Source organism: Peromyscus californicus, unplaced genomic scaffold, assembly GCF_007827085.1.
Source record: "Peromyscus californicus insignis strain IS unplaced genomic scaffold, ASM782708v3 Scaffold_8__1_contigs__length_139910024, whole genome shotgun sequence".
NCBI classification, from domain to species: Eukaryota; Metazoa; Chordata; class Mammalia; order Rodentia; family Cricetidae; genus Peromyscus; species Peromyscus californicus.
Window position 1 is genome coordinate 105322933 of NW_026294606.1, and position 25273 is coordinate 105348205.

Sequence of the window (25273 nt, forward strand, 5' to 3'; positions counted from 1 at the left end):
ATTTTTTTTTTTTTTTTTTGAGACAGGGTTTCTCCGTGTAGCTTTGGACCCTGTCCTGGATCTCACTTTGTAGACCAGGCTGGACTTGAATTCACAAAGATTCACCTGGCTCTGCCTCCAGAGTGCTGGGATTAAAGGTGTGCGCCACCACCGCCCGGCCCTTTTTTTTAAAGATTTATTTGTTTATTATGTATACAGTGTTCTGCCTACGGGTGTCCCTGCAGTCCAGAAGAAGGCACCAGATCTCATTACAGATAGTTGTGAGCCACCATGTAGTTGCTGGGAATTGAACTAAGGACCTCTGGAAGAGCAGCCAGTGCTCTTAACTGCTGAGCCACCTCTCCAGCCCCCACGCCTGTAGATTTCATTATGTGAGTTTGGCAGGGATAGAGAGAGCCTATGTTTGTTTGTTTTGGCTTTTGTTTTGTTATTTTTTTGAGACAGGGTCTCACTGCTGGCATGAAACTTGCTCTGTAGACCAGACTGGTCTCAAACTCAGAGAGCTCTTCCTGCCTCTGTCTCACAAATGCTGGGATTAAAGCTGGGTGTGGTGGCATATGTGACTTGTATTTTTAGTAGTTTGGAAAGGGTCTTATGTATAATCCAGGCTACCCTTGAACTCATACTCTTCTTCCTACCTCACCCTTCTATTATTACTACTACATGTATTGGAGCCCATGCCTGCTTCATTCTTTTTTAAAAATTGAATAGATTTATTTATTGAGAGGAAACTATTCTTTTTTTAATAATTTTTTAAAGATTTATTTTATGTCTGAGTGCTCTATCTGCATGTACACCTGCATGCCAGAAGAGGGCAGCAGATCTCCTTATAGATGTGTGATCATACTTTCCAAGTTAGTGTGTCTGTGTAAGGGTGGTGGGTTTTTGTTCCTGGTTTTATTTTCTATAATATTTTCACAAATTCCCTTGAAATGTTGTTTGTCATCCAGCTTGGCTTGGATGTTAGTAATTAGTCAAAGATACATTTGAACTCATGATCCTCATGTGTCAGTCTCCTGAGTACAAGTCTAAGGGTGTATGATGTGCTCCCAACATTTGCTGTTTTGTCAACACATATTAAGAATGTTAATGTTAAAATGCTTAATAGAAGAGAATATAAGAAACATTAAATACCTCATGTGTGTATCCAAAAACAATTTTTCATCTTTCTAGAAGAAATGTAATGAAATAGCAAATCGGCAATCAACTGTATAACTGATGTACTATGGATATTTATATATCATTTGTAGTTCCATGCATCATGTCAGTTATCCATTTCACATAATATCTTGAAGTATTGCCTTCTTTTTTTTTTTTTTTCCGAGACAGGGTTTCTCTGTGTAGCTTTGCGCCTTTCCTGGGACTCACTTGGTAGCCCAGGCTAGCCTCGAACTCAGAAGTATTGCCTTCTAAAGGAATTATCCAGAAATGCCAGATAATGTAATGCCATGAGATTTATTTATTTTTTTTTAATCTGTTGTGTGTTTGTGTAATGTGACTATGGGTTTTAGGCCATGACAGATATGTGGAGACAAGAAGACAACTTTGTGGGGGTCTACTTTTGTCCAACTTCATATGGTGATCAAGATGAGGTTACAGCCTTGCACAACACAGATATTTCCAACATAGTTGTCTCATTGATGCTCAAATAAGATTAGGTGAAACATTACATCAGTAAAATATTGTCTTCTTTTCAGATTGTAAACATAGTTTCTTTGAAGCATAATGAAAACAAGAGAAATTGAATAATAAATCCTATTTCCAAACTGAAAAAAAAAAAAAAAAGATTTATGTTATGTCTGAGCTCTCTATCTGGACGTATACCTGCATGCCAGAAGAGGGCAGCAGATCTCCTTATAAATGGCCATGCCCCACCATGTGGTTGCTGGGAATTGAATTCAAGACTGCTGAAGGCTCTTAATGGCTCAGCCATCTCTCCAGCCCCTGAGAGGAAATTATTCTCGATGACCTTTAACTTCTGATCACTCAGCATCCACTCCCAAGAGCAGAAACTACAAGAGTACACATTCTGGATTATGTGGTGCTGAGGATGGCGCCAAGGGCTCCTGCAGGCGAGGTGAGCACTCTGAAAGCAGCTCTACATACACAGCGGCTCCTTAGATTTTCTTGAGACCTCCATTGTAAAAAGACAAAGGTTCTATGAATGTATTCTTCGGACAAAACAAGGTCAATAGAAGCCTGTCTGCCTGGTTTTGTGTGTGTGAGAGGGGGGTGTAGCAGGAATCTTAAATGTTCTTATTAATGAAATCAAACCTGAGCCAGGTATTGGGGTGAACTGGAAGATCAGAGAACCAGAACAAGCCACAGCTACCTCACCTTGCCGGATCCTCAGCTGGTCTTGTTTCCTCAGACTGGAAGCCTCTGAGTCCTCATCCAGAATGGGTCTCAGCTGATCTGCTGCTAGAAGCCTGAAAGCTTAACCAGCCAAATGCTTAACCAGGCCAAATGCTTCTAGTTCCTGGTCCTCACGCCTTATATACCTTTCTGCCTTCTACCATCACTCCCTAGGATTAAAGGCGTGTGTCACCAGGCCTGGCTGTTTCCAATGTGACCTTGAACTCACAGAGATCCCAGATGGATTTCTGCCTCTGGAATGCTAGGATTAAAGGTGCCACCATTTTCTAGCCTTTGTATCTAGTGGCTGTTCTGTCTCTGACCCCAGATAAGTTTATTAGGGTGCACAATATTTTGGGGAACACAGTACCACCACAGGGGGGCAGTTAGATTTGTATTTTATGCTTATGGATGCTTTGCCTGCATGTGTGTTTGAGAACAACAATCATATAGTGCCCTTGAAGGCCAGAGGTTGTTGGATCCCCTTGTAACTGCAGTTACAGACTGTTGTTAGTCACCATGTGGATGCTGGGAATTAAACCTAGGTCCTAGAGGAACAGTCGGTGTTCTTGTCTGCTAAGCAATCTCTCCAGCCCTTGCCTTTTATTTTTGCTAACTAGTATGTCTTTTACACCTGTCCAGATTTTATTTATTTGTTTGTTTGTTTATTTATTTATTTATTCATTTTTTAGACAGGGTCTCGCTATGTTGCCTTGGCTGGTCTCAAACTCAAAAGATCTGCCTGCCTTTGACTCTGAGTGCACCAAAGGTGTGCACCACCACACCCACCCTCTCTGGCTCTCCAATCTACCCAAACTCTGCCTCTCTATCACTTAGAGGCAGGGAAGTACAATTTTGCTATCTAAGGTTAATCTTCACTCTGACCGATCTCAGGATTTGTGCTTCTCGTACCCTCCAGTAGCTACTGGGGCTGTAACCACCCGGAAGTGCTCCACAGGGAGTGACTGCATACGCAGGTCGTGGGGAAGAACCCTATCCAGGGTTCCTCTCTGCCTTTGCCCTGCTCTCCTTAAAACATCCAGGCCTGGAAGACCATCCCTCAAGGAAAAGTTTCCATATGTGACCACAGCAGGCAGTGATGACATCACAACCTTCATTCCCATGGCAATGTAACTATGGAAACTTGGACCCTTTAGGAAAACATTCCTATTGTTTCTGTACTAGACACAAATCTGGCTGTCTGAGAATGACTGATCGAATCTTCTATATTAACTCTAACTTGTCCTCTATCCCCTGTGAAGGCTGTTATTCAGGTAAATCTAGACCAGGCATCTGCACAAGAGCCTTTGGTATACATGTAACTTCACTGGGGACTATATTTCTCTTAGGCTTGTCTGTCACCCCTCAGAATTTCTCTAGCCATGAGTTAAAAAAAGGTCTAACACTGACTCAGACCAACTAGGATTGCTCAATATTGAGGACAAATAACAGGTCATCTCTAGGCAACTGTTTATTTAGAAAGCTCCTAATCTTCATCAGTTTAGCTTTCCCTTTGAGCTATAAAATGACCTCTTCCCCCTTTTTTAAGACAGTGTCTCACTATGGCTCTGCTTCTGGCTGTCCTGGAACTCACCATGTAGACCAAACTGGTCTTGAACTCAGAAATCTGCCTGCCTCCGCCTCTGAGTGCTGGAATTAAAGGCATGTCTAGTACCTTCAAATTCTTACTTTTTGTTTGTTTTCTTGATTTATTTATTTTACATCCAAGCCACAGTTGCCCTACCCTCCTTTCCTTCCAGTCCCTCCCTCCCACCCCCACCCCTCTGTTCCCACCCACCCCACTCTTCTGTTTCTGTTTAGGACAGGGCAGGTCTCCCATGAGTATCAACCAAACATGGCATATCAAGTTGCAGTAAGACAGAGCACCTCCCCGTGTATTAAGATTCATGCATTCCTCATTGAGCCCTTCTTGTTACTTAGTCTCTCTGGGTCTGTGGATTGTAGTATGATTACCCTTTACTTTACACCTAATATCCACTTACAGGTGAGTACATACCATGTTTGTCTTTCTGGGCTTGGGTTACTTCACTCAGATGATGTTTCCTAGTTGCGTCCATTTGCCTTCAATTTCATGTCATTTTTTTAACAGCTGAGCAATACTCCATTGTGTAAATATACCACATTTTCTTTATCCATTCTTTAGTCAAGGGATATCTACATTGTTTCCAGTTTCTGGCTATTATGAATAAAGCTGCTATGAACATAGTTGAGCAAGTGTCCTTGTGGTATGATAGAGTGACGTATATGCCCCAAGAGTGGGATAACTGGGTCTTGAGATAGATCAATTCCCAATTTTCTAAGAAACTGCCACATTTCCAAAGTGGCTGTACGAGTTTGCATGCCCACCAGGAACAAAAGAGTGTTCCTCTTGTTCCACATGCTCACCAGCATGAGCTGTCACTTGTGCTTATTATCTTCGACATTCTGACGGGTATAAGGTGGAATCTCAGAGTTGTTTTGATTTACATTTCCCTAATGCATAAGGATTTTGAACATCTCTTTAAATGTTTCTCAGCCACTTGAGATTTCTCTGTTAAGAATTCTCTGTTTAGATCTGTACCCTATTTTTAATTGGATTATTCAGTTTGTTGATGTCTAGTTTCTTGAGTTCTTTAAATATTTTGGATATTAGCCCTCTTACAGATGTGGAGTTGGAGAAAATCTTTTCCCATTCTGTAGGCTGCCATTTTGTCCTATTGACTGTGTCCTTTGCCTTACAGAAGCTTTTCAATTTTCAAGGTCCCTTTTATTAATTGAGATCTTAGTGAATGTGCTACCAGTGTTCTGTTCAGGAATTTGTCTCCTGTGCCAATGGCTTTGAGGCTCTTCCCCACTTTCTCTTCTATCAGGTTCAATGTATCTGGTTTTATGTTGGGGTCTTTGATCCATGTGGACTTGAGTTTTGTGCAGGGTGACAGAGATAGATCTATTTGCATTCTTCTACAGGACAACATCCAGTTAGACAAGCACCATTTTTTTTGGAGATGCTTTCTTCTTTCTATTGTATATTTCTGGCTTCTTTATAAAAAAAAATCAGATGTCCATAGGTGTGTATATTTATGTTTGGGTCTTTGATTCCATTCCATTGATCAACCTGTCTGTTTTTTGCTAATACCATGTAGTTTTACTACTATAGCTCAGTAGTACAGCATGAAATCAGGAATGGTGCCATTGACAGACCAGACCCAGAGCTTGGCAGACCCAGCGACTTGGGAGACTAAGGCAGGAAGATGGCTTGAGCCCAAGAGTTGCAGACTAATCTGGACATTAACAACTGTCTCAGGAAGGGGGTGGGGGCATGGGGAGATGGCGTGGTGGTTAAGAATGCTTGTCGCACGTTTGTGAGGACCTGAGTTTGGATCACAGGCAACAAGCTGGGTATGGTCTCATGCATAGCTGTAGTGCAGGTGTGTAGGGTATAAGAAATGAAAGTTTGTGGGGTATAGGCCTTGCTGATTTCCAGCTTAGGGTTGGGGGGAAGGAAGTTCCAGGTTCAAGGAAAGACTGCCTCAAAGAAATAAAGAGTGACAGGAAAGAAAACAGGGTACAAACTTCTGGCCTCTGAGCCTGCACATACACATACAGGTGGGCATACAGTGCACACACACACACACACACACACACACACACACACACACACACAGAGTTAGTTCAAGGCCAGCTGCAGCTAGAGCTTTCATTATGTTAAGAAAATGTCTCAAAAAGAAAAAAAAAAACCATGCCAACATCTAGCTAAAACAGGGCTACAGTTGAGTGTGATTTGAATGAAGGGATCCCAAGAGGAGCTGCCAACCAGGGTGGGAAGAGTTCTTAACGAATTCATCTTACACCGTTTTTCCAAACATACTCATTTAAAGCTCAGAAACAGCAGACCTTTAGAAGTCCCTCTCATTTGCGGGAGGAGAAACACGGGGGTTCAACTGCAGCTAGCTTGAGGTTCCGCCATTCTTTATGGAGATGGGCCACACATGCTGGCCTCCCACAGCTGCCACTGGCTCCCCAGAAGCCAAGGGCTTTTACAGAAGCACCCTTCAAGGGCACCCATAGCAGTGACAGGCAGAGCTGTGTCTGGGATGCCAAGCAGATAGGAGGGCTTCAGCCAGAACCAGAGAGGGACGAGAGAGGAAGGGCTCTGCAGCACAGAGCACAGAGCAGAAGTGACTGACGAGTTCTGGTTTTCTCTGCAGCACCCGTGCCTCCCACAGCTCCTCCTTCCCCGGGATACTACCATGTCCTCTACAAAGAGCATGCACAAGCCCAGATGGCCTGGCATGGAGAGACATACTGCCTGATTGGAGGCTACCGTGTCTATGGGGATGCTCCGCTGGCCACCCCTGCAAAGGCTGAGGAAGAGAAGCCAGCACCCAGGCGGGCTCTCAAGAGACAGAGAGTTCAGGAAGAGTCAGACCAAGATCTAGGGTGTCCTAGTGCCAAAATTCCTCGCCTGAAAATGAACCATGGTGGCAAAGGGGTATCCCCATAGAAGCATGCTGCTTGAGCTTCTCTGCTGCCCAGAGGACAAGCCGTTAGCTGCCTCAGAGGGCTGAGCCCTCTTCAGTGATGACCTCCACTGACCACCGATGTAGAGAGGACCGTAGCTGTTCTTTCTGCCTGTGACCTCTCCAGTCAGGAACCCTCAGAGGGCTGAGCCCTCTTCAGTGATGACCTCCACTGACCACCGATGTAGACAGGACCGTAGCTGTTCTTTCTGCCCGTGCCCTCTCCAGTCAGGAACCCACTTGCATGCCAACTAGCCATGAGCAAGAAGCCTCAGAGAGAGGAGCAGCTGCTCTGAACAGCCCACCCTCCCTCAGTCTTCTAGAGTCTCTTCTTGGGCAGGAAAAAGGAAGAGTCTGCTGTGAGTTGAGGGACAAGTGCAGAGAGAGGATACAGAGGGCCCAAGCTGGGGCTGTCTCTAGGAGTAGACCTCTGCTCTGAATCCTGCCAGCAGCCAGCAGCAGCACAAGCCAGGAGCGGCTGCACTTCCTAAAACTAGAAGCAAAAGCAGTGGCTGACCAAGGAGGCTCCTGCCTAAGTTTCAGGAGGCAGCTGAGGAGCCCCAGGGAGACCTGCTGGCTGGAGTGAGAACACTGTGGACGAAGTCCAGCAAACCTCCCCTCCTCCTGCAGAGACAGACACTTTTCTTTATTTCCAGATCCTTATGGCACTAGGAAGGTCCTCCTGTTCAATAGAGTGATTTTCTGTGACAGCGATTGACTTAAAGTCCAAGACCAAACCTCAAGCCTTCCTGCTCCCCTAAAGTAAAATCCTTCACAGAGAAACTGGTTTCTAAAGTCCTGTGCCTACCAAGGATACCTAGGTACACCTTCTTTCTGACTCCTACTCTTGAGAAGGAGAGATTTAACCACCAATACCAAATCAGCAAAAGTTTTAGAGGTGAAGGCCTGAAAACACAGTTTTAAGAGCTTCCTATAGTCCAGGTGTAGTGGCACATGTCTTTAATCCCAGCACTTAAGAGGCAGAAGAAGGCAGGTCTCTGTGAGTTCTAGGCCAGCCTAGTCTACATAGTAAGACTCTGTCTCAAAACAAAGACAGTTATCCCTTCCTGTAACTGGCCACATTGGTACATGCCTGAAGCCCTAGCTAGTCAGAAGGCTGAGGGAGAAGCATTGTTTACACTGCAAGCTGAAGGACATGATGGGTGATACAGAGTTCCACGTCTCTAAATAAATAAGTTTAAAAAAAAAAAAGCTTTCCCAATATTCCACTTTCTAGTAGAAACAAGGAGCAGAGGAACACACCAGATACGGTAGAACATAATCAGCAAACTCAAAAACATGGAAAACGCCAAGGACAAAACAATTTTTTTTCAATAAGTCAATTCCAAATAATTAATTCTCTTTAGAACTACAAACTAAACCATGACAACCACATTCAATATGTTATATCATTTTTTACACTAAAACTCAAATAATTATAGAAAGTCAGCAATCATGAAGATTTGAACATGATAGTTTGGGACAATAAAGATGTTTCTTGAAGTCTGGCATGGTGACACACACCTGTAAGCTCAGCACTTGGGAGACTGAGGCAAGGGAATTACTGTGAGTCTGAGAGTCACCTGGGCCATACATTTAAGTTTCATGCAAGCCTGGACTGCAGAGTGACACTCTGTCTCAAAATAAATAAATAAATAAATAAAAATAGGGATGGCAGACTGTTCAGCAGGCAAAGGCACCTGTCACCAAGCCTGAGTCTGATCACCAGATCACACATGGTGGAGAAGAGAACTGATACCCACAGGGTGTCCTCTGACTTCCACATTTGTGCCGTGTGTGCCAAATACACACACATACACACATACAAAAAATTAATCTCAGAAACTGTACTTTGAGATTTTAAAGATGCCTTTATAGTGATTTGTTTTTTTAAGAGTTCTAGCCTTCTGAGATAAATGCTTACATATGAATGAAATACATGTCTGAGATTTGCTTTACTTATTTTTTATTCTTATTCCCAGTGCTGTTGCTCAAACTTAGGGCTTTACACATTCTAGGCAAGCCTTCTACTACTGAGCTAGATCCCAGCCCTATGGTTTGCTTTAAAACAAGGCCATGGCTGAGAGATGGCTCAGATGTTAATAGCACTTGTTGCTCTTCCAGAGGATCAGGGTTAGATTCTCAGCACCCTCATGGTGGCTCACAAGCATCTGTAACTCTAGTCACAGGGGATCCAATGCCCTCTTCTGACCTCTGAGGGCACCAGGCATGCTTGTGGTAGACACATATACATGCAAGAAAAATATTCAGACACACAAAACAATAAAAATAAATAAAAACCTTTTGAAACAAAATAGGGCCAGCAAGACAGCTCAGCATGTCAAGGTGCTTGCTGCCAAGTTTGACACCCTGAGTTTGATTTGAGACACACAGGATGAAAGGAGAGAACCAGCCCCTGCCAGTTCTCCTCTGACCTCCACACATGTACACACACAGAGAAATAAGTAAATAAATGTAATAAAAATTTAAAAAACAATCTGTAGCAGAGGCGGGAGAACTGGCTAAGTTGGTAAAGTGTAAGCATGTGGACCCGAGTTCAGATCCCCAGTACACAGGTAAAAAGTAAGACGCATCAGCCTGTAATCCCAGCACTGGGGAGGGCAGGGCGGAGGCAGGAAAAGGCCTGGGGCAGGCTGGCCAGTCAGGGGAGCTGCAATGGTGAGCTTTAGGTTCAGTGAGAGACCCTGTCTCAGAAAATAAGATGGAGAGTGAGAGAGGGACACTTGGAGTCCTCTTCTTTTCTTTTCTTTTCTTTTTCTTTTTTTTGAGGGGGGCGTTTCTCTGTGTAGTCCTTGCTGTCCTGGAACTCACTCTGTAGACCAGGCTGGCCTCAAACTCAGAGATCCTCCTGCCTCTGCCTCCCAAGTGCTGGGATTAAGGGCATGTGCCACCACTGCCCGGCTTTTTCTCTTTCTTTCTTTCCTCCCTTCTTTCTTTCTTTCTTGAGATTTTATTTTATTTCATGCGTATTTTATCTGGCAATCAAACGCAGATGCTCTTAACCACCAAGCTATCTCTTCAAACCTCCTTTATTTGCATCCTTTATACCCCTCAACTTCCTGGGGCTTATTAGGAATGGAACAAACATGAAGTCTGCCCTCAAAGCCACAACTGCGAAATGGAGACCAGCAAATCTAAGAGTTTCTCTTCCCTTTTGCCACTTGGCTGCATGAGAGAGTGGCGGTGGGGGAGGGGAAAGAGAAGGAGCCAGGTCTGAGTTGGAATGGCAAAGAGGTGCCCTGGTCTGAAGCTCAGCCCTAGAGGAATACACATTCTGTAGTGGGCCTGCTAGTGAGACCTACTACTAGCTGTAGCAGCCAAGGAGTTACTGCCTAGAGCACAGCACTATGACAGAGAACAGGCACTAGTGTAGTCCCCAAAACACAGGTACATCCATGCTGAGTAGTCCAAGACTTCCGTCTCCTTTTTCAAAGAGTTTGCTCATTCCCCTTTTAAATTTTTTTTTTTTTTTTTTGGTTTTTTTTTTCGAGACAGGGTTTCTCTGTGTAGCTTTGCGCCTTTCCTGGATCTCGCTCTGTAGACCAGGCTGGCCTTGAACTCACAGAGATCTGCCTGCCTCTGCCTCCCGAGTGCTGGGATTACAGGCGTGCGCCACCACCGCCCAGCTAAATTTTAATATTATTTATTCATTTGAGATAAGGCTCACTTTGTAACTCTATCTGGCCTACTCATTATATAGCTCAGGCTAACCTTGAACTCACAGATATCTGCTTGCCTAGGATTAAAGGCATGCGCTATCATGTCCGGCCTCCATTTCCTTTTTTTTTTGTTTTTTTTTTTCGAGACAGGGTTTCTCTGTGTAGCTTTGCGCCTTTCCTGGAACTCACTTAGTAACCCAGGCTGGCCTCTAACTCACAGAGACCGGCCTGGCTCTGCCTCCCGAGTGATGGAATTAAAGGCGTGCACCACCACCGCCCGGCTCCATTTCCTTTTTTAAGAGTGCTTCTTACATTTCCAAGTCCTCATGCCACCTGAAGAAGATTCCAAAAAATGGAGTCGCTCCAGTAGGGGCCAGGAATCAGAACAGAATCTTGAGTGGCTGACAGGCACAGAAAAAGTTTTCTGGTGGAGTGTGAGCACAGTTCTTGAAGGCGCTTTAAATGATGGGATGCTACAAAAAAACACATGCCCAGTGTGTGTGTGTGTGTGTGTGTGTGTGTGTGTGTGTGTGTGTGTGTGTGTGTATGTATGTGTGTGTGTGTGTGTGTGTGCATGCGCACGCATGCACTCACGGGTGTGCTTGTGCAGCTGGGGGTGTTCCTGGAGGAAGCACAGAGGGTGAGCATGAAGGCTGGCAACAGGGTGGAGCCTGCAAGGAAGGGAACTAAACCCTTGAAGTTTCTAGCGGCGCTCAGGCCGCAGAGCCACAGATAAGGTGTATGAAGCCACTAGACACAAGTGCCGGGCCTGGGGACTCAAACTTCTGTCCTGGCGTCCACGCTGAGGTAGGAGGTCAGTCTGCAGACCCCGGGGGAAGAAGGTGCTGGGGTGGGGACTCTGCTGCCGAGCGAAGTGTTTCCTTTCCTTCCATTTCACTAGCTGATTGACTTTGCTCCTGTACTACTAAGTAAGTATTCCCCGAACCACCTAGTTGCTCACTCAGATACTCATCGTGAAAGTCCTGGGCAGGTACAGCGTTCACGGAGAAGGGAGCAGTGGTCACCTCGAATGATGACAGAATGGGGGTGGGGTATGGAGGTGTGTGCTCTGAGTAGTTTCCAATTGCTGCCTGGAGTCTTCAAGGAATGGCAGGGAGGGCGGAGAGGGCAGTGTCACGGGGCACTTGTGGCCCTCGAAGACGTCAGAGAAGGCTACAGTCAGGGACAAGATGTGGTCTGCAAAGGGCTCACTCTCACTGTGTGGAAAGAAGCACCACAGGTCCACTTTCTTGGAGAACAATCCCTAGAAGCAGGCAGCAAGCACCGGGACTGGCTCCCTGGGAAGAGGAAACAGGAGAGAGGGCTTGGGACAAAGGACGCCCACACAGGAGCTGAGTGAGTGCTGCAGGCCTCAGCCCAGCCCGCGGAGGCGTCCTTACAGACTGGGATAACAGCCTGTAGGTCCCCCTGGCGTCCGTCCGTGCTGTGCTGCTTTGCTATGCACCGAGCTGTCTCCAATCAGTTGACCTCAAACCCCCTTCTCACTAGACCTGGTCTCTTCGTGGCTTGAGTTGAGGATCGCGATTATATGGTCACCTTCTGTCTCTCTCAGGCTTTTGCGACCTTCATCGGTGCGACCTTCAAGCGGTGCTCGCTGGCCCCGCCCTGAGCAAGATGCTTTCGGTGTTCCTGTTGGTGCTGCTGCTGTGCGGGCCTTCACAGTCTCTAACACCTACCCAAACCAAACCTGGCATCTTTGGTGCTTCCAATGCACCAAGCACCCCCAAAGCCCTCACCAAGCCCGACGGCACTTTCAGCACCCCAACCACTGCCGGCAACCCCAGTTTCCCAGACCTGCGAGATCGCGCGAGAGCCCTGATGAAAGACTTCCCGCTTGTAGACGGGTGCGTTAAGGATGGCTTGGAGACCGGTCAGAATGAAACCGGGCTGAGCATACTCCTGAGCTGCAGAGGGTTCTGAGCCTGCCAGAATAATAAAGGTCCTCCTACTACCCACCTCTAGATGCTGTCTCCTATTATCAGTGGGTGGCATTTCTCCTCTATCACTCCTTCTCTGGTAGGGACCCCCAGCCTCGCCCAGGCTTTAAGTTATCTCAGTATGGTCTGGGTAACAATGTGGGTTAGGAGTAGCTGTTAGAATTTCTGCTAGACCTGGAAACCAAAGAGGTGGAGCCATATGTTCTCTCAGTGAGAGTGTGGGGGTGAGGGGAGAGGGAGAGTGTATACGTGCACCCCTCTCTCTAACCCAGGCCCCTCCAAGAACTCATTAAGTATCCTAGACTGACCTGAAAACTCTAAATGATGCTCCTGCCTTAGCCTTCTGAGTGCTGGGATTACAGGCAGAACCACTCAACCCATTTTGTTCGACCTAACTTCTTTCTTGACTCTCCTGCAGCCACAACGACCTGCCTCTTGTCCTGAGGCAATTTTACCGGAATGGGCTGCAGGATGCTAACCTGAGAAACTTCACCCATGGCCAGACCAGCCTGAATAGGCTTAGAGATGGCTTTGTGGGAGCTCAGGTAACACACACACAGCAGAGCTGCTGGCGAAGGTTGGAGAAATTGGGGCCCCAGAAATGACAAGTTAATCAGATGGGAATTCAGTTACTATAGAGACTTTAAAAAAAAGCCATGATAGGATGCTGTGGCTAGTGGAGTCAATAGTAATCCTGCAGGTGGGTATGAAAGTACCGCAGAGCAAGCAGTGCATTCATTATATGTAGTCTCTAGACCCATGAGTCTGGCAGCTGTTAAAGGCCCAGGTAGCTAGCTGCCTTGCACAAACCAACCCCTGGCTTTGTCTCCAGTTCTGGTCCGCTTACATACCATGCCAGACCCAGGACCGGGATGCCTTACGTCTCACACTGGAGCAGATCGACCTCATTCACAGAATGTGTGCCTCTTATTCTGAGCTGGAACTTGTGACCTCAGTTAAAGGTAAGTGGACTTCTTCAGGGTATTGGAGACGGGATGAAGCTACTACGCTAGCTCCTAAAAATAACCATCTGACCTATGCCTACAGCTCTGAACAGCACCCAGAAATTGGCCTGCCTGATTGGTGTGGAGGGTGGCCACTCACTAGATAACAGCCTGTCTGTGCTTCGAAGTTTCTACCAGTTGGGGGTGCGCTACCTGACGCTCACACACACCTGCAATACACCCTGGTGAGCACCGTGCAGATGGTGTGAGGCCACTGAGGCAGAAGTCTGCCCTTGTAGACGTAGACCAAGATTTACCCTTATCGTCTGGGACTCATATACAGGGGCTGGTATTTGGGGTTTTACAAAGCAAGACAGGGTTTCTTCCTGTTGCCAGGCACAGTCCAATCTGGGTTGTTTTTTAATTAGCTCTGTGGGGTTGCAGGGGTGAAGAATTTGGAAGGGCATGACCACCAATTAGATTGCCTTCTGCCTGTCATGCAGGGCAGAGAGCTCATCTAAGGACGTCCACTCATTCTACAGCAGCGTCAAAGGACTGACCAGCTTTGGTGAAGTAAGGACCCTGAGGGATACTCCACTCCGCACAAGTGCACATGCCCCTTTTCCGGTTGATAAATGCATGCATCTATGTACCCCTGAAACCTTCCTCCTAACCTGCCCTCACAGAAGGTGGTGGCAGAAATGAATCGCTTGGGCATGATGGTTGATTTGTCCCATGTCTCCGATGCTACTGCACGGCGGGCCTTGGAAGTGTCCCAGGCACCTGTGATCTTCTCCCACTCGGCTGCCAGGGGTGTGTGCAGAAATGCTCGGAATCTTCCTGATGACATCCTGCGGCTTCTGGTGAGAAACTTTCTAGCCCTGGAACCTGAATCAAGAAATTCAAACCAGGAGGCCTTGAAGCTGAACCCTTGTCCTCTCCATTCCCTCAGCCCCTAGATTGAGCAATCTGTCTCACAAACCCATAGTCCATTGCTCCTAAATCCTTGGACCTGGGGTGGGGAGGTTGTTGCAGATAAATATTCCTATATCCCTCAAATTTAGGGCCAAGACATCACCTAAATCAGAGTCAAGCCTTGCTCAATGACACAGGCTGGAGAGGTGAAATCCCCTCTGGCCCCCAAAGCTGTCTCACAGGGGCAGGTAGGCACATAATTTTGCTGGGGAACCGAGCTGAGTGCCCTTTTGACCGTCCTTGCAGAGGAAGAATGGTGGCATCGTGATGGTGACATTCTCTGTAGGAGTGTTGCAGTGCAACCCGTTAGCCAATGTATCCACTGTGGGAGGTGAGTCTCCTGAAACCTGCCTCTCGATATATCTTTTTTTTAATTTTCCTTTCTTTCTTTTTTTAAAGCCCAAAGACAACTTTATTGGCCTTTGAAGGGACAATTTTTTTGTTGTTGTTGTTGTTGTTGTTTTGGTTTTTCGAGACAGGGTTTCTCTGTAGCTTTGGAGCCTGTCCTGGAACTCACTCTGTAGACCAGGCTGGCCTCGAACTCACAGAGATCTGCCTGCCTCTGCCTCCTGAGTGCTGGGATTACAGGCGTGCGCTGCCGCCGCCGCCGCCGCCGCCGCCGCCGCCGCCGCCGCCGCCACCACCACCACCACCACCACCCGGCTTGAAAGGACAATGTAACAGGAAAAACAAGTTGTAAACATCAGCATCTTCAGTAAGGAGGGAAGGCAAGAAGTAGATAAGAGGGAGACGGGAAGAAAGGAAAAAACTTACACTTTCTGAGGTAAATCCCAGAAAAGGCCCACGCTCAGCAATAAAGATTTAGAAACTCCGGGCAGTAGTGGCACACGCCTTTAATTCCAGCACTCGGGAGGCAGAGCCAGGCGGATCTCTGTGAGTTCTAGGCCAGCCTGGTCTACAAAGCAAGTTCCAGGACAGGCACAAAGCTACACAGAGAAACCCTGTCTCGGAAAAAAAAAAAAAAAAAAAAAAAGATTTAGAAACAATTCCCTCCTAGGCTTTCTGAATAGTGCTGAGTTTGACCTGAAGACTTCAGGGTGTCAGCACAGCCTTAACAGTTTAGACAAAAATGCCATGATGGAGCTTAGGCTGTAGTTTCATTTGTAGAGTGCTTGCCTCCTATGAAGGCCCGGATTAACCTCCAAGTTGATAATACAGAGCAAGTTCCAGGATAGGCAGGGTTATGCAGAGAAACCCTGTTTCAAAAATAATAATAATAGTAAGGTTTAAAAAAGTCCCATGATGGACAGACAGTACACACAGCACTTTAGTACTACCTTGAACCAGAGTCAACTAATCCAAACTGCCTTGTTAGCGGGCTTGGGGTCAGTTCTAAAGTGATGTGCCAACTCTTTGTGCTTCTGCACGGGCTACCAAAGCACTCAACCCCTGCCTTCAGCCTTGTCCAAAGGAGGCCCTGCCAGGTTTTCCAGACTGGAATCAAAGATGAGTTAGGTTGGATATGAACTAAATCAGTGGCCCTCCAAATGCTTTCACTCCAGCCTGAGGTGAGTTGTGTGAGTTCAGGTGCCAGGTATGTGGAGTAACTAATGAGAGAAAGCTGTGTGGGCCACAGAAGCCATCTTCCAGTGATTCAAGTTTGTCAGAATGACAAACACAAAGGGGAAGGAGAAAGGCACCTTCTGTAATTCCTCCAGGCCTTTTGTTCGTTTGTTTTGATTTTTTTCTTTTCTTTTTTTTTTTTTGTTTTTTTGTTGTTGTTGTTGTTGTTGTTTTGTTTTTCGAGACAGGGTTTCTCTGTGTAGCTTTGCGCCTTTCCTGGCACTCACTCTGTAGTCCAGGCTGGCCTCGAACTCACAGAGATCCGTCTGGCTCTGCCTCCTGAGTGCTGGGATTAAAGGCGTGGACCACCACCACCCGGCTGTTTTGATTTTTATTAGTAGTTTATTTTTATGTGTGTAGGTGTTTTGCCTGCATGTCTGTGCACCACACACATGCCTGGTGCCCACAGAGGCTAGAAGAGGGCATCAGATCCCCTGGAACTGAAAATACAGATGAGCACGTGGGTGCTGGAAATTGAACCCAACTCAGGTCCTCTGAAAGAGCAGACACTGCTTTTAACCACTGAGCCATCTCTCCAGCTCTCTCTAGGCCTTTTAAGAAATGTAGAGGGGTTGGGGATTTAGCTCAGTGGTAGAGCGCTTGCCTAGCAAGGGCAAGGCCCTGGGTTCGGTCCTCAGCTCTGAAAAAAAAAGAAAGAAAAGAAATGTAGAGTTGTTGCTTTGACCACATATATACAAATCTACAAGAAGGGTGATATTGTAGACATCAAGGAGATAGCCACTGATCAAAAAGGAGCACCTCCTAAATGTTACCTTAGCAAAACTGTCTACAATATCACTCAGCATGCTGTTGGCTTTGTTGTAAACAAGCAAGTCAAGGGCAAGATTCTTGCCAAGAAAGTGTTCAGATTGAGCATATTAAGGTAAGAGCCAAGATAGCTTCCTGAAATGGGTGAAGGAGAACAAGAAAAACAAAAGAGAAAAATGAAAGAAAAGGACGCCTGAGAAAGGTCAACTGAAGCGCCAGTCTCCTCCACCCAGAGATGTTCACTTTGTGTGAACTGATGGGAAGGAGCCCAAGCTGCTGGAGCCTGTTCCCTGTGAAGTCATGGCTTAATGTACAAAAAGAAGTAAAAATCTTAGACTGTAATCAGAGGAGGAACGGGATCAGCCAAGCCTAGTTCCAGGGCCACTCTCCCCCTGGAAGCCCCATTCTGCTGACTGTCCATCTCCCCAGATCACTTTGACCACATCAAGGCAGTCATTGGATCCGAGTTCATCGGGATTGGTGGAGATTATGATGGCACTGCACAGTGAGTACTCCTCTGTGGCTGGTCTGAAGCTGCTCTCACCACATCAAGGGCCTCAAAGCCTTTATGAGGCTTTGCCCATTTGACATCTCTCCATCCCCAGCGTCTCTTTCCTGAGCTCTCCTGTATGTCTTCAGCCCAAGGCCCCCACTAAGATACTCTGAGAAAGCTCGTCTATCTAGCACATGCACCTGTTACAGACCCATTCATTCCCTCTGAGCTGTCAGCAAGGTCTGGTGTGGGCTGGCTGTCTTCTCTGCCTGTTGTTGTTGTTGTAGTTTATGTTGTTGTTGAGACAGGGTTTCTCTGTGTAGCCCTGGCTGTCCTGGAACTCGCTCTGTAGACCGGGTTGGCCTCGAACTCACAGAGATCCGCCTCCCTCTGCCTCTCAAGTGCTGGGATTAAAAGCATGAGACACCACCGCCTGGCTCAGCACTGTATATTCCCCCCACCCCACCAGAGCTGAGGACCGAACCCAGGGCCTTGCGCTTGCTAGGCAAGTGCTCTACCACTGAGCTAAATCCCAACCCCAATTTTTTAAAGAGGTTTGAGACTTCCTCTGAAGGATTAGGACTGGAGCAAACTACTTCCTCCTTCCTAGTCTCCATTCCCACGCATGACCATTGCTGAGGATGCATCTCAGATAGAGTGGAAGTTTTCAGTTGGATTAGGATACCGGTCTGAGGCTCACCTGCTGGTGACTACACAGGTTCCCTCAGGGGCTGGAGGACGTGTCTACATACCCAGTGCTCATCGAGGAGTTGCTGAGGCGGGGCTGGAGTGAACAGGAGCTGCAAGGTGTCCTTCGAGGAAACCTGCTTCGGGTCTTCGGACAGGTGGAACAGGTATGCAGGATGGCAAGAGAGCGGTGCCCGGGGTCTGAACAGGTGCTTCCATAACATCATGGGCTACAAGAGACCTGGAAGAACTGCTGACTGACAACTGTCACCCCCAGGTACGGGAGAAAAACAGACGGCAACGTCCTTTGGAGGACATGATTCCAGAGGAGCAGCTGGACAGTGCCTGTCACTCCGTCTTGCCACAACTTCATCAGAAACAGTATCAAGGAGAGAACCAATCAGAGACCTCAACACATCATACGCTCAAGTTATCATCCAAGTGTTCACACTCAAAATCTTCTCCTTGCATAGTGTCATGCCTCACCATTGTAACCTTTTTAGGCTTTATTGTATGACTTTGGTGATCCATGCAGTCCTCCCAGATGTCATTCTGGTACCCTGGAACCTCCTCTGCTTGTGCAGGGCATTTTCTGGAAGTAAATGTTTTTTTAATGTAGAAACAGATGTGAGTGTCCTCTGTGATAGAGTAGGGTAACACAGACTCTGCGGAACGTGGCATTTCAGTCACCATTTGCTCAAGGAAGTTGTGAGTGATCTGCACAACCCAGGTGGTTGGGGTCAGCACCAGATGAAGCCAGTGGGGTGGGTCTGGCTTCAGGGAAGAGGTCTAGAATTTAGGGGTCTTTCTGAGTATTTCATCTCAATCCACAAACTGAACCACTGACTCCCACCATACAATCTCTCAGAGAATTCTTTAGATTCCTAAGAAGGGAATCTCACTGGATCATGAATAACCTTCATTCTTCTTTGGACAAAGCCCACAACACATAGTGGGTGATGGGACTGTTTGATGGTTGGACTAATTTTGATGTGGTGATCTCTCAGGCCCCACCCAGGAAGTTCCTCTCTACCAGGTACAAACTATTTAGGCATCCATTCCACCCCACTCCCAGGGCCTGAGTGGAAATTAATAGCAACTGCAGTAATAATAATAGATAACAGTAAGAGATAATACTGGGGTGCTGATGTAGCTTAGTTGGTAGAGTGCTTGCCTTGCCAGGAGGGTTTGACCCCCAGCACTGCATAAAACCAGGCTTGGTGATGCATACCTGTGACTCCAGCACTTGAGAGGCAGAGGCAGGAAGAGCAGAAATGTCAAGGTCAGCCTGAACTATGTAACCAGACTGTGATACATGGGAACATGTCTCATAAGAAAAATAAACAAATAAAAAAATGAGAGCTGGGAAGATACCTCAGTCAGTAAAGTGCAAGCATGAGGACCTGAATTCAATTCCTCAAACTCAAAATTTAAAAAGCCCCAACCAAGCGTGTTGGTGCACACCTTGAGTTCGAGGCCAGACTGGTCTAAAAAGCAAATTCCAGAACAGCCAGTGTTACACAGAGAAACCCTGTCTCGAAAAACAAAACAAATAAAAAGCCCCAGGGCTGGAGATGGCTCAGTAGTTAAGAGCACTGGATGCTCTTCCTGAGTAATTGTTTTTGATTCTCAGCAGCCAAACAGTGGCTCACAACCATACATAACTTGTTCCAGGAGATCCAACACCTTCTTCTGACCTCCATGGGCACCAGGCACACATGTGATACACATATATACATGCAGGCAAAATACTTTTACACATTAAAGAAAGAAAAAAGAAGGAAGGGAGGAAGGAAGGAAGGAAGGAAGGAAGGAAGGAAGGAAGGAAGGAAGGAAGGAAGGAAGGGGGAGGGGAGGGGAAGGGACGGAAGGGAAAGGGAAGGAAAGGGGAAAGGGGAAAAAAGAAAAAGGAAAAAAGGAAAGAGGAAAGCCCATTGTTATGGCATTATGATATGTATAGAGTAAAAGGTCTAAGACCACTTCCGGGTTTGAAAACCTACCAAACCTCACCAATCCCTGAGCTTGGCTTGAAATCTCACCAATCCCCACCCTGGAAATCTCTACCCTGGAAAACTCCTCCCTCAAGAAACCCTACATAAGCCTGTCCGGCTTGGTTTCCAGCTCAGTGTCCTGCTTCTTTTCACCCAAGCAGAGGCAGCCACCCTCTTGTGTCTCTCCCAATAAATTTCTTGTGTGAGGTTTGTTGTGCAGTGTGACTTTGTAGTATTCCTTGGCTCAGGACTGCCAGGATAGCTTTCCCCTCAGAGCTGTAACACTTCCATAGAGGAAGCCTTTCCCCTCAGAGCTGTAACTGGAGAGTTGGAGACTGACAGATCCATGGGTCTCACTGACCAGACAGACAGACAGCCTAACCTAATCCCCAAACTCCAGATCAGATGGGAGACCCTGTCTAAAGACAAACAACACAAACTCACAGGGGATGCTCCTGAGGAAGAACACTGAGATTGAGCTCAGACATATACAAACATATACACAAATACACATGCAAATACCTACATACCCCCACCCACATGCACACACAAACAGAAATAAGAAAGAATGAATAGGAGGTAAACAAAAAAAAAGTAGGGTTTTGGCCGGGTGGTGGTGGCGCACGCCTTTAATCCCAGCACTCGGGAGGCAGAGCCAGGCGGATCTCTGTGAGTTCGAGGCCAGCCTGGGCTACCAAGTGAGTTCCAGGAAAGGCGCAAAGCTACACAGAGAAACCCTGTCTCGAAAAACCAAAAAAAAAAAAAAAAAAAAGTAGGGTTTTGTAAAGTTGTTGAATTTGCTTCTATTAAGAAAGGAAAAAATAGCCAGGCTGTGGTGGCTCATGCCTTTAATCCCAGCACTTGGGAGGCAGAGGCAGGCAGATCTGTATGAGTTCAAGACCAGCCTGGTCTACAGAGCAAGTTCCAGAACAGCCAGGGCTACACAGAGAAAACTTGTCTCAAAAAACTGAAAAAAAAAAAAAAGAAAGAAAAAGAAAAACAATATTGCTGTTGTGGCTTATGTTTGTAATCCCAGTACTTAGTAGACTGAGGTAGAAGGATTGACAAGAGTTCAAGGCCAACCTGGTCTTCACAGTGAATTCCAAGCCAGCTTCGCTACAGAGTGAGATTGTGGGGTGGGGGGAAGCCAGCAAGCAATGTAAAATATAATAAATTCTGATTTGGGTTTAAATGAACTATATAAATATAAAATAATGTGGTGGGTTGGAGGGTTCATGTGTGGGTGGGTATGCATGTGGAGGTCAGACGTAAACCTCAGATGCTTTTTCAGGAGCCAGCCACCCTTTTTGTGAGACCGGGTCTCTGAGGGCCTGGAACCCCCACGTCGGCGAGACTGGCTGAGCAGGGAACCTCAGGGGTCCACCTGTCCCCACCTCTGCAGAGCTGGGACGACCAGCACAAACAGCACTCACTGTGTTTTGTTTTAATTATGGGTTCTAGAGGTTGAATTTAGGTTCCCATGCTTGCACCTCAGGCACATCAGCAACTGAGCCTTCTTCTTGGCCCAAATAATGTGAATTTCAATGCACTTACTTTTAGTTTTTGTACTATGTATTCAACAATTTAATTTTCTGAAAATGTTTGCAATTTAAAAATGCATTAGAGGAGCTGGTCAAATTGGTTTTTTGTGTGTTTGTTTTTTGGGTTTTTTTTTTTTTTTTTTTGGTTTTTCTAGACAGGGTTTCTCTGTGTAGCTTTGGAGCCTATCCTGGAACTCACTCTGTAGCCCAGGCTGGCCTCGAACTCACAGAGATCCGCCTGCCTCTGCCTCCCGAGTGCTGGGATTACAGGTGTGTACCACCACCGCCCGGCGCTCGTGCATATTAAAGTGCACAGGCTACCACTGAGTACATCCCAACCTTTCCATTTTTTTTGTTTGTTTGTTTTTTTTTGTTTTTCGAGACAGGGTTTCTCTGTGTAGCTTTGCGCCTTTCCTGGAACTCGCTTTGGAGACCAGGCTGGCCTCGAACTCACAGAGATCCGCCTGGCTCTGCCTCCCGAGTGCTGGGATTAAAGGCGTGCGCCACCACCGCCCGGCTCCTGTCTTTCCATTTCTTAAAGAACTGGGTCTTGCCTCATTTGAATCACCATCATTTGTAAGAGTCGTACAGAAGAAGATGTACCTGTCAAGTGTCCTTTTTGAAGGTAGAAATCCCAGGTCCTCTGTGTAGGAATATACTTTAAGAGAAGAGAGATGTTTGAGGCTTAGCATTGAATAAGTTGAATTTCAACTCAAACCCTGTCACAGAAAAACATTTTATTGGGCAGAAAGGATCCTACTGTTTCCAAAATGGGCTGGAAATAAAGAAAAGTGTCTGTCTCTGCAGGAGGAGGGAGGGTTGCTGGACTTCGTCCACAGTGTTCTCACTCCAGCCAGCAGGTCTCCCTGGGGCTCCTCAGCTGCCTCCTGAGACTTAGGCAGGAGCCTCCTTGGTCAGCCACTGCTTTTGCTTCTAGTTTTAGGAAGTGCAGCCGCTCCTGGCTTGTGCTGCTGCTGGCTGCTGGCAGGATTCAGAGCAGAGGTCTACTCCTAGAGACAGCCCCAGCTTGGGCCCTCTGTATCCTCTCTCTGCACTTGTCCCTCAACTCACAGCAGACTGTTCCTTTTTCCTGCCCAAGAAGAGACTCTAGAAGACTGAGGGAGGGTGGGCTGTTCAGAGCAGCTGCTCCTCTCTCTGAGGCTTCTTGCTCATGGCTAGTTGGCATGCAAGTGGGTTCCTGACTGGAGAGGGCACGGGCAGAAAGAACAGCTACGGTCCTGTCTACATCGGTGGTCAGTGGAGGTCATCGCTGAAGAGGGCTCAGCCCTCTGAGGCAGCTAACGGCTTGTCCTCTGGGCAGCAGAGAAGCTCAAGCAGCATGCTTCTATGGGGATACCCCTTTGCCACCATGGTTCATTTTCAGGCGAGGAATTTTGGCACTAGGACACCCTAGATCTTGGTCTGACTCCTCCTGAACTCTCTGTCTCTTGAGAGCCCGCCTGGGTGCTGGCTTCTCTTCCTCAGCCTTTGCAGGGGTGGCCAGCGGAGCATCCCCATAGACACGGTAGCCTCCAATCAGGCAGTATGTCTCTCCATGCCAGGCCATCTGGGCTTGTGCATGCTCTTTGTAGAGGACATGGTAGTATCCCGGGGAAGGAGGAGCTGTGGGAGGCACGGGTGCTGCAGAGAAAACCAGAACTCGTCAGTCACTTCTGCTCTGTGCTCTGTGCTGCAGAGCCCTTCCTCTCACGTCCCTCTCTGGTTCTGGCTGAAGCCCTCCTATCTGCTTGGCATCCCAGACACAGCTCTGCCTGTCACTGCTATGGGTGCCCTTGAAGGGTGCTTCTGTAAAAGCCCTTGGCTTCTGGGGAGCCAGTGGCAGCTGTGGGAGGCCAGCATGTGTGGCCCATCTCCATAAAGAATGGCGGAACCTCAAGCTAGCTGCAGTTGAACCCCCGTGTTTCTCCTCCCGCAAATGAGAGGGACTTCTAAAGGTCTGCTGTTTCTGAGCTTTAAATGAGTATGTTTGGAAAAACGGTGTAAGATGAATTCGTTAAGAACTCTTCCCACCCTGGTTGTGATTAAAGGCATGCACCACCATGCCTGGCCAGACAGGCTTTTCTTGACTTTATTCTGACCCAAGAGTACACTGATGGAACTCTCATCCTTCTACAGTTGAGGACTCAAGAGAATCTAAGAGTCCTCAGTGGGGCTGAGGATGAGGCCGTGCCTGTGGCTGTCTCAGAGTGTTCACCTAGCATTCGCAAAGTCCCAGTTTCCTTCCTCAGCATTGTGCAAACATGGCTAGGGTGGGCACAGTCTTCAAATTCTTTCATTTGGGAGGTGGAATTGAGAGGATCATCAATTCAAGGTCATCCTTGGCTACATACTGAATATGAGGCCAGCCTGTGCTACATGAGATGCTGTCTTAAAAAAAAAAAAAAAAAAAAAAAAAAAAAGAGACTCCAGGTCTGCTGGCACACAGCTATAATCCCAGCACTTAGAAGCATCTGGCTCAGTAGCAGGATGCTTGCCTATCATGTCCAGAGCCCTGGATTTGAGCAACAGCTCTGAAAAGAAAAGGTTAAGGTAAATCACAGACATTTATTTCATCCATATTTAAGCATGTGTAAAAAAAGTCAGAGACCCTAAAATACAAACAAACAAACAAACTCATCACATTATTAAAGTATCTTTAAAAAGCTAACAGCCGGGCGGTGGTTTCGCACGCCTTTAATCCCAGCACTCGGGAGGCAGAGCCAGGTGGATCTCTGTGAGTTCGAGGCCAGCCTGGTCTCCAAAGCGAGTACCAGGAAAGGCGCAAAGCTACACAGAGAAACCCTGTCTCGAAAAACCAAAAAAAAAAAAAAGCTAACAATATTTTTTTATTTGTTTTGTTTTGTTTTGAGACAGGGTCTCATTAGCTCTGGCTGTCAAGGAACTCACCTTGCTTCTGCCTTTCAAGTGCTGGGTGCTTTTATTTATTCATTCATTCATTCATTCCTTTGTTTGTTTTGCACAGAGTCTCACTTTCTAACTCAGATTGGAACAGAAATTACTATGCACCCCAGGGTGACCTCAAACTCACTGCAATTCTGCCTCAGTCTCCCAAGTACTAGGATTACAGGTATCACTCTGCCAGCTTCATAAATCATCATTGTTCTAAACTATCAAGTTCAAATTTCCATGACTGCCCAATTTTTATAACCGATTTTTTGAATCTTAGTATTAGAAAGCTATTCCATATTGTATGCAGTTGTCATGACTTAATCTGTAGGTGGGTCTTCCCCCTTAAAAAGAATTAATGTTTCCTTGCGATTGGCTTTGTTTTGTTTTTGAGACAGGGTCTCACAATATAGCCCTGGCTGTCCTGGAACTCTCTATGTAAACCATGCTGGCCTCGAACTCACAGAGATCCACTTGCCTGTTCAGTGGAGCATTGGGATTAAAGGAGTGCACTATCACACCCAGTACGAAACGGACATCGGAAAAGATTACTGGGTTTGTCCTTAGTATTTTCTATGTGTTTTGTTTTGTTGTCTTTTAATTTTTTTTTTTTTTTTTTTTTGGTTTTTTAAGACAGGGTTTCTCTGTGTAGCTTTGTGCCTTTTCCTGGATCTCGCTCTGTAGACCAGGCTGGCCTCGAACTCACAAAGATCCACCTGCCTCTGCCTCCCGAGTGCTGGGACTAAAGGCGTGTGCCACCACCGCCCGGCGTCTTTTAATTTTTTATTGAAGATATTTTTTCATATGCTGTATTCTGTCACAGTTTCCCCTCCCCCAGCTTCTCTCACCCCATTTTCCATGTTTTTGAGT

The 25273-nt window shown here is 46.7% G+C and overlaps 2 protein-coding genes across 3 annotated transcripts; both read left to right on the forward strand.

The window, feature by feature from the left end:
- Positions 1-3562: 3562 nt before the first annotated feature.
- On the forward strand, positions 3563-6859 carry Dpep2nb (DPEP2 neighbor). The gene is made up of 2 exons (XM_052727964.1): positions 3563-3629; positions 6564-6859. The coding sequence occupies exons 1-2, from the start codon at positions 3563-3565 to the stop codon at positions 6857-6859; spliced, it is 363 nt and encodes a 120-aa protein (XP_052583924.1).
- Positions 6860-11248: 4389 nt separating this feature from the next.
- Positions 11249-18554, forward strand: LOC128103502 (dipeptidase 2-like). 2 transcript variants are annotated; one of them, XM_052727963.1, is made up of 11 exons: positions 11249-11362; positions 12129-12420; positions 12932-13058; positions 13346-13475; positions 13561-13702; positions 13961-14030; positions 14144-14320; positions 14679-14763; positions 17214-17289; positions 17996-18131; positions 18242-18554. In XM_052727963.1, exons 2-11 carry the CDS (start codon positions 12191-12193, stop codon positions 18479-18481), a joined length of 1413 nt encoding a protein of 470 aa, XP_052583923.1. In that variant the 5' UTR covers positions 11249-11362; positions 12129-12190; the 3' UTR covers positions 18482-18554. The 2 variants fall into 2 exon arrangements, with proteins under 2 accessions (XP_052583923.1, XP_052583922.1); XM_052727962.1 differs by having other exon boundaries at positions 11261-11369.
- The last annotated feature ends 6719 nt before the right edge of the window (positions 18555-25273 follow it).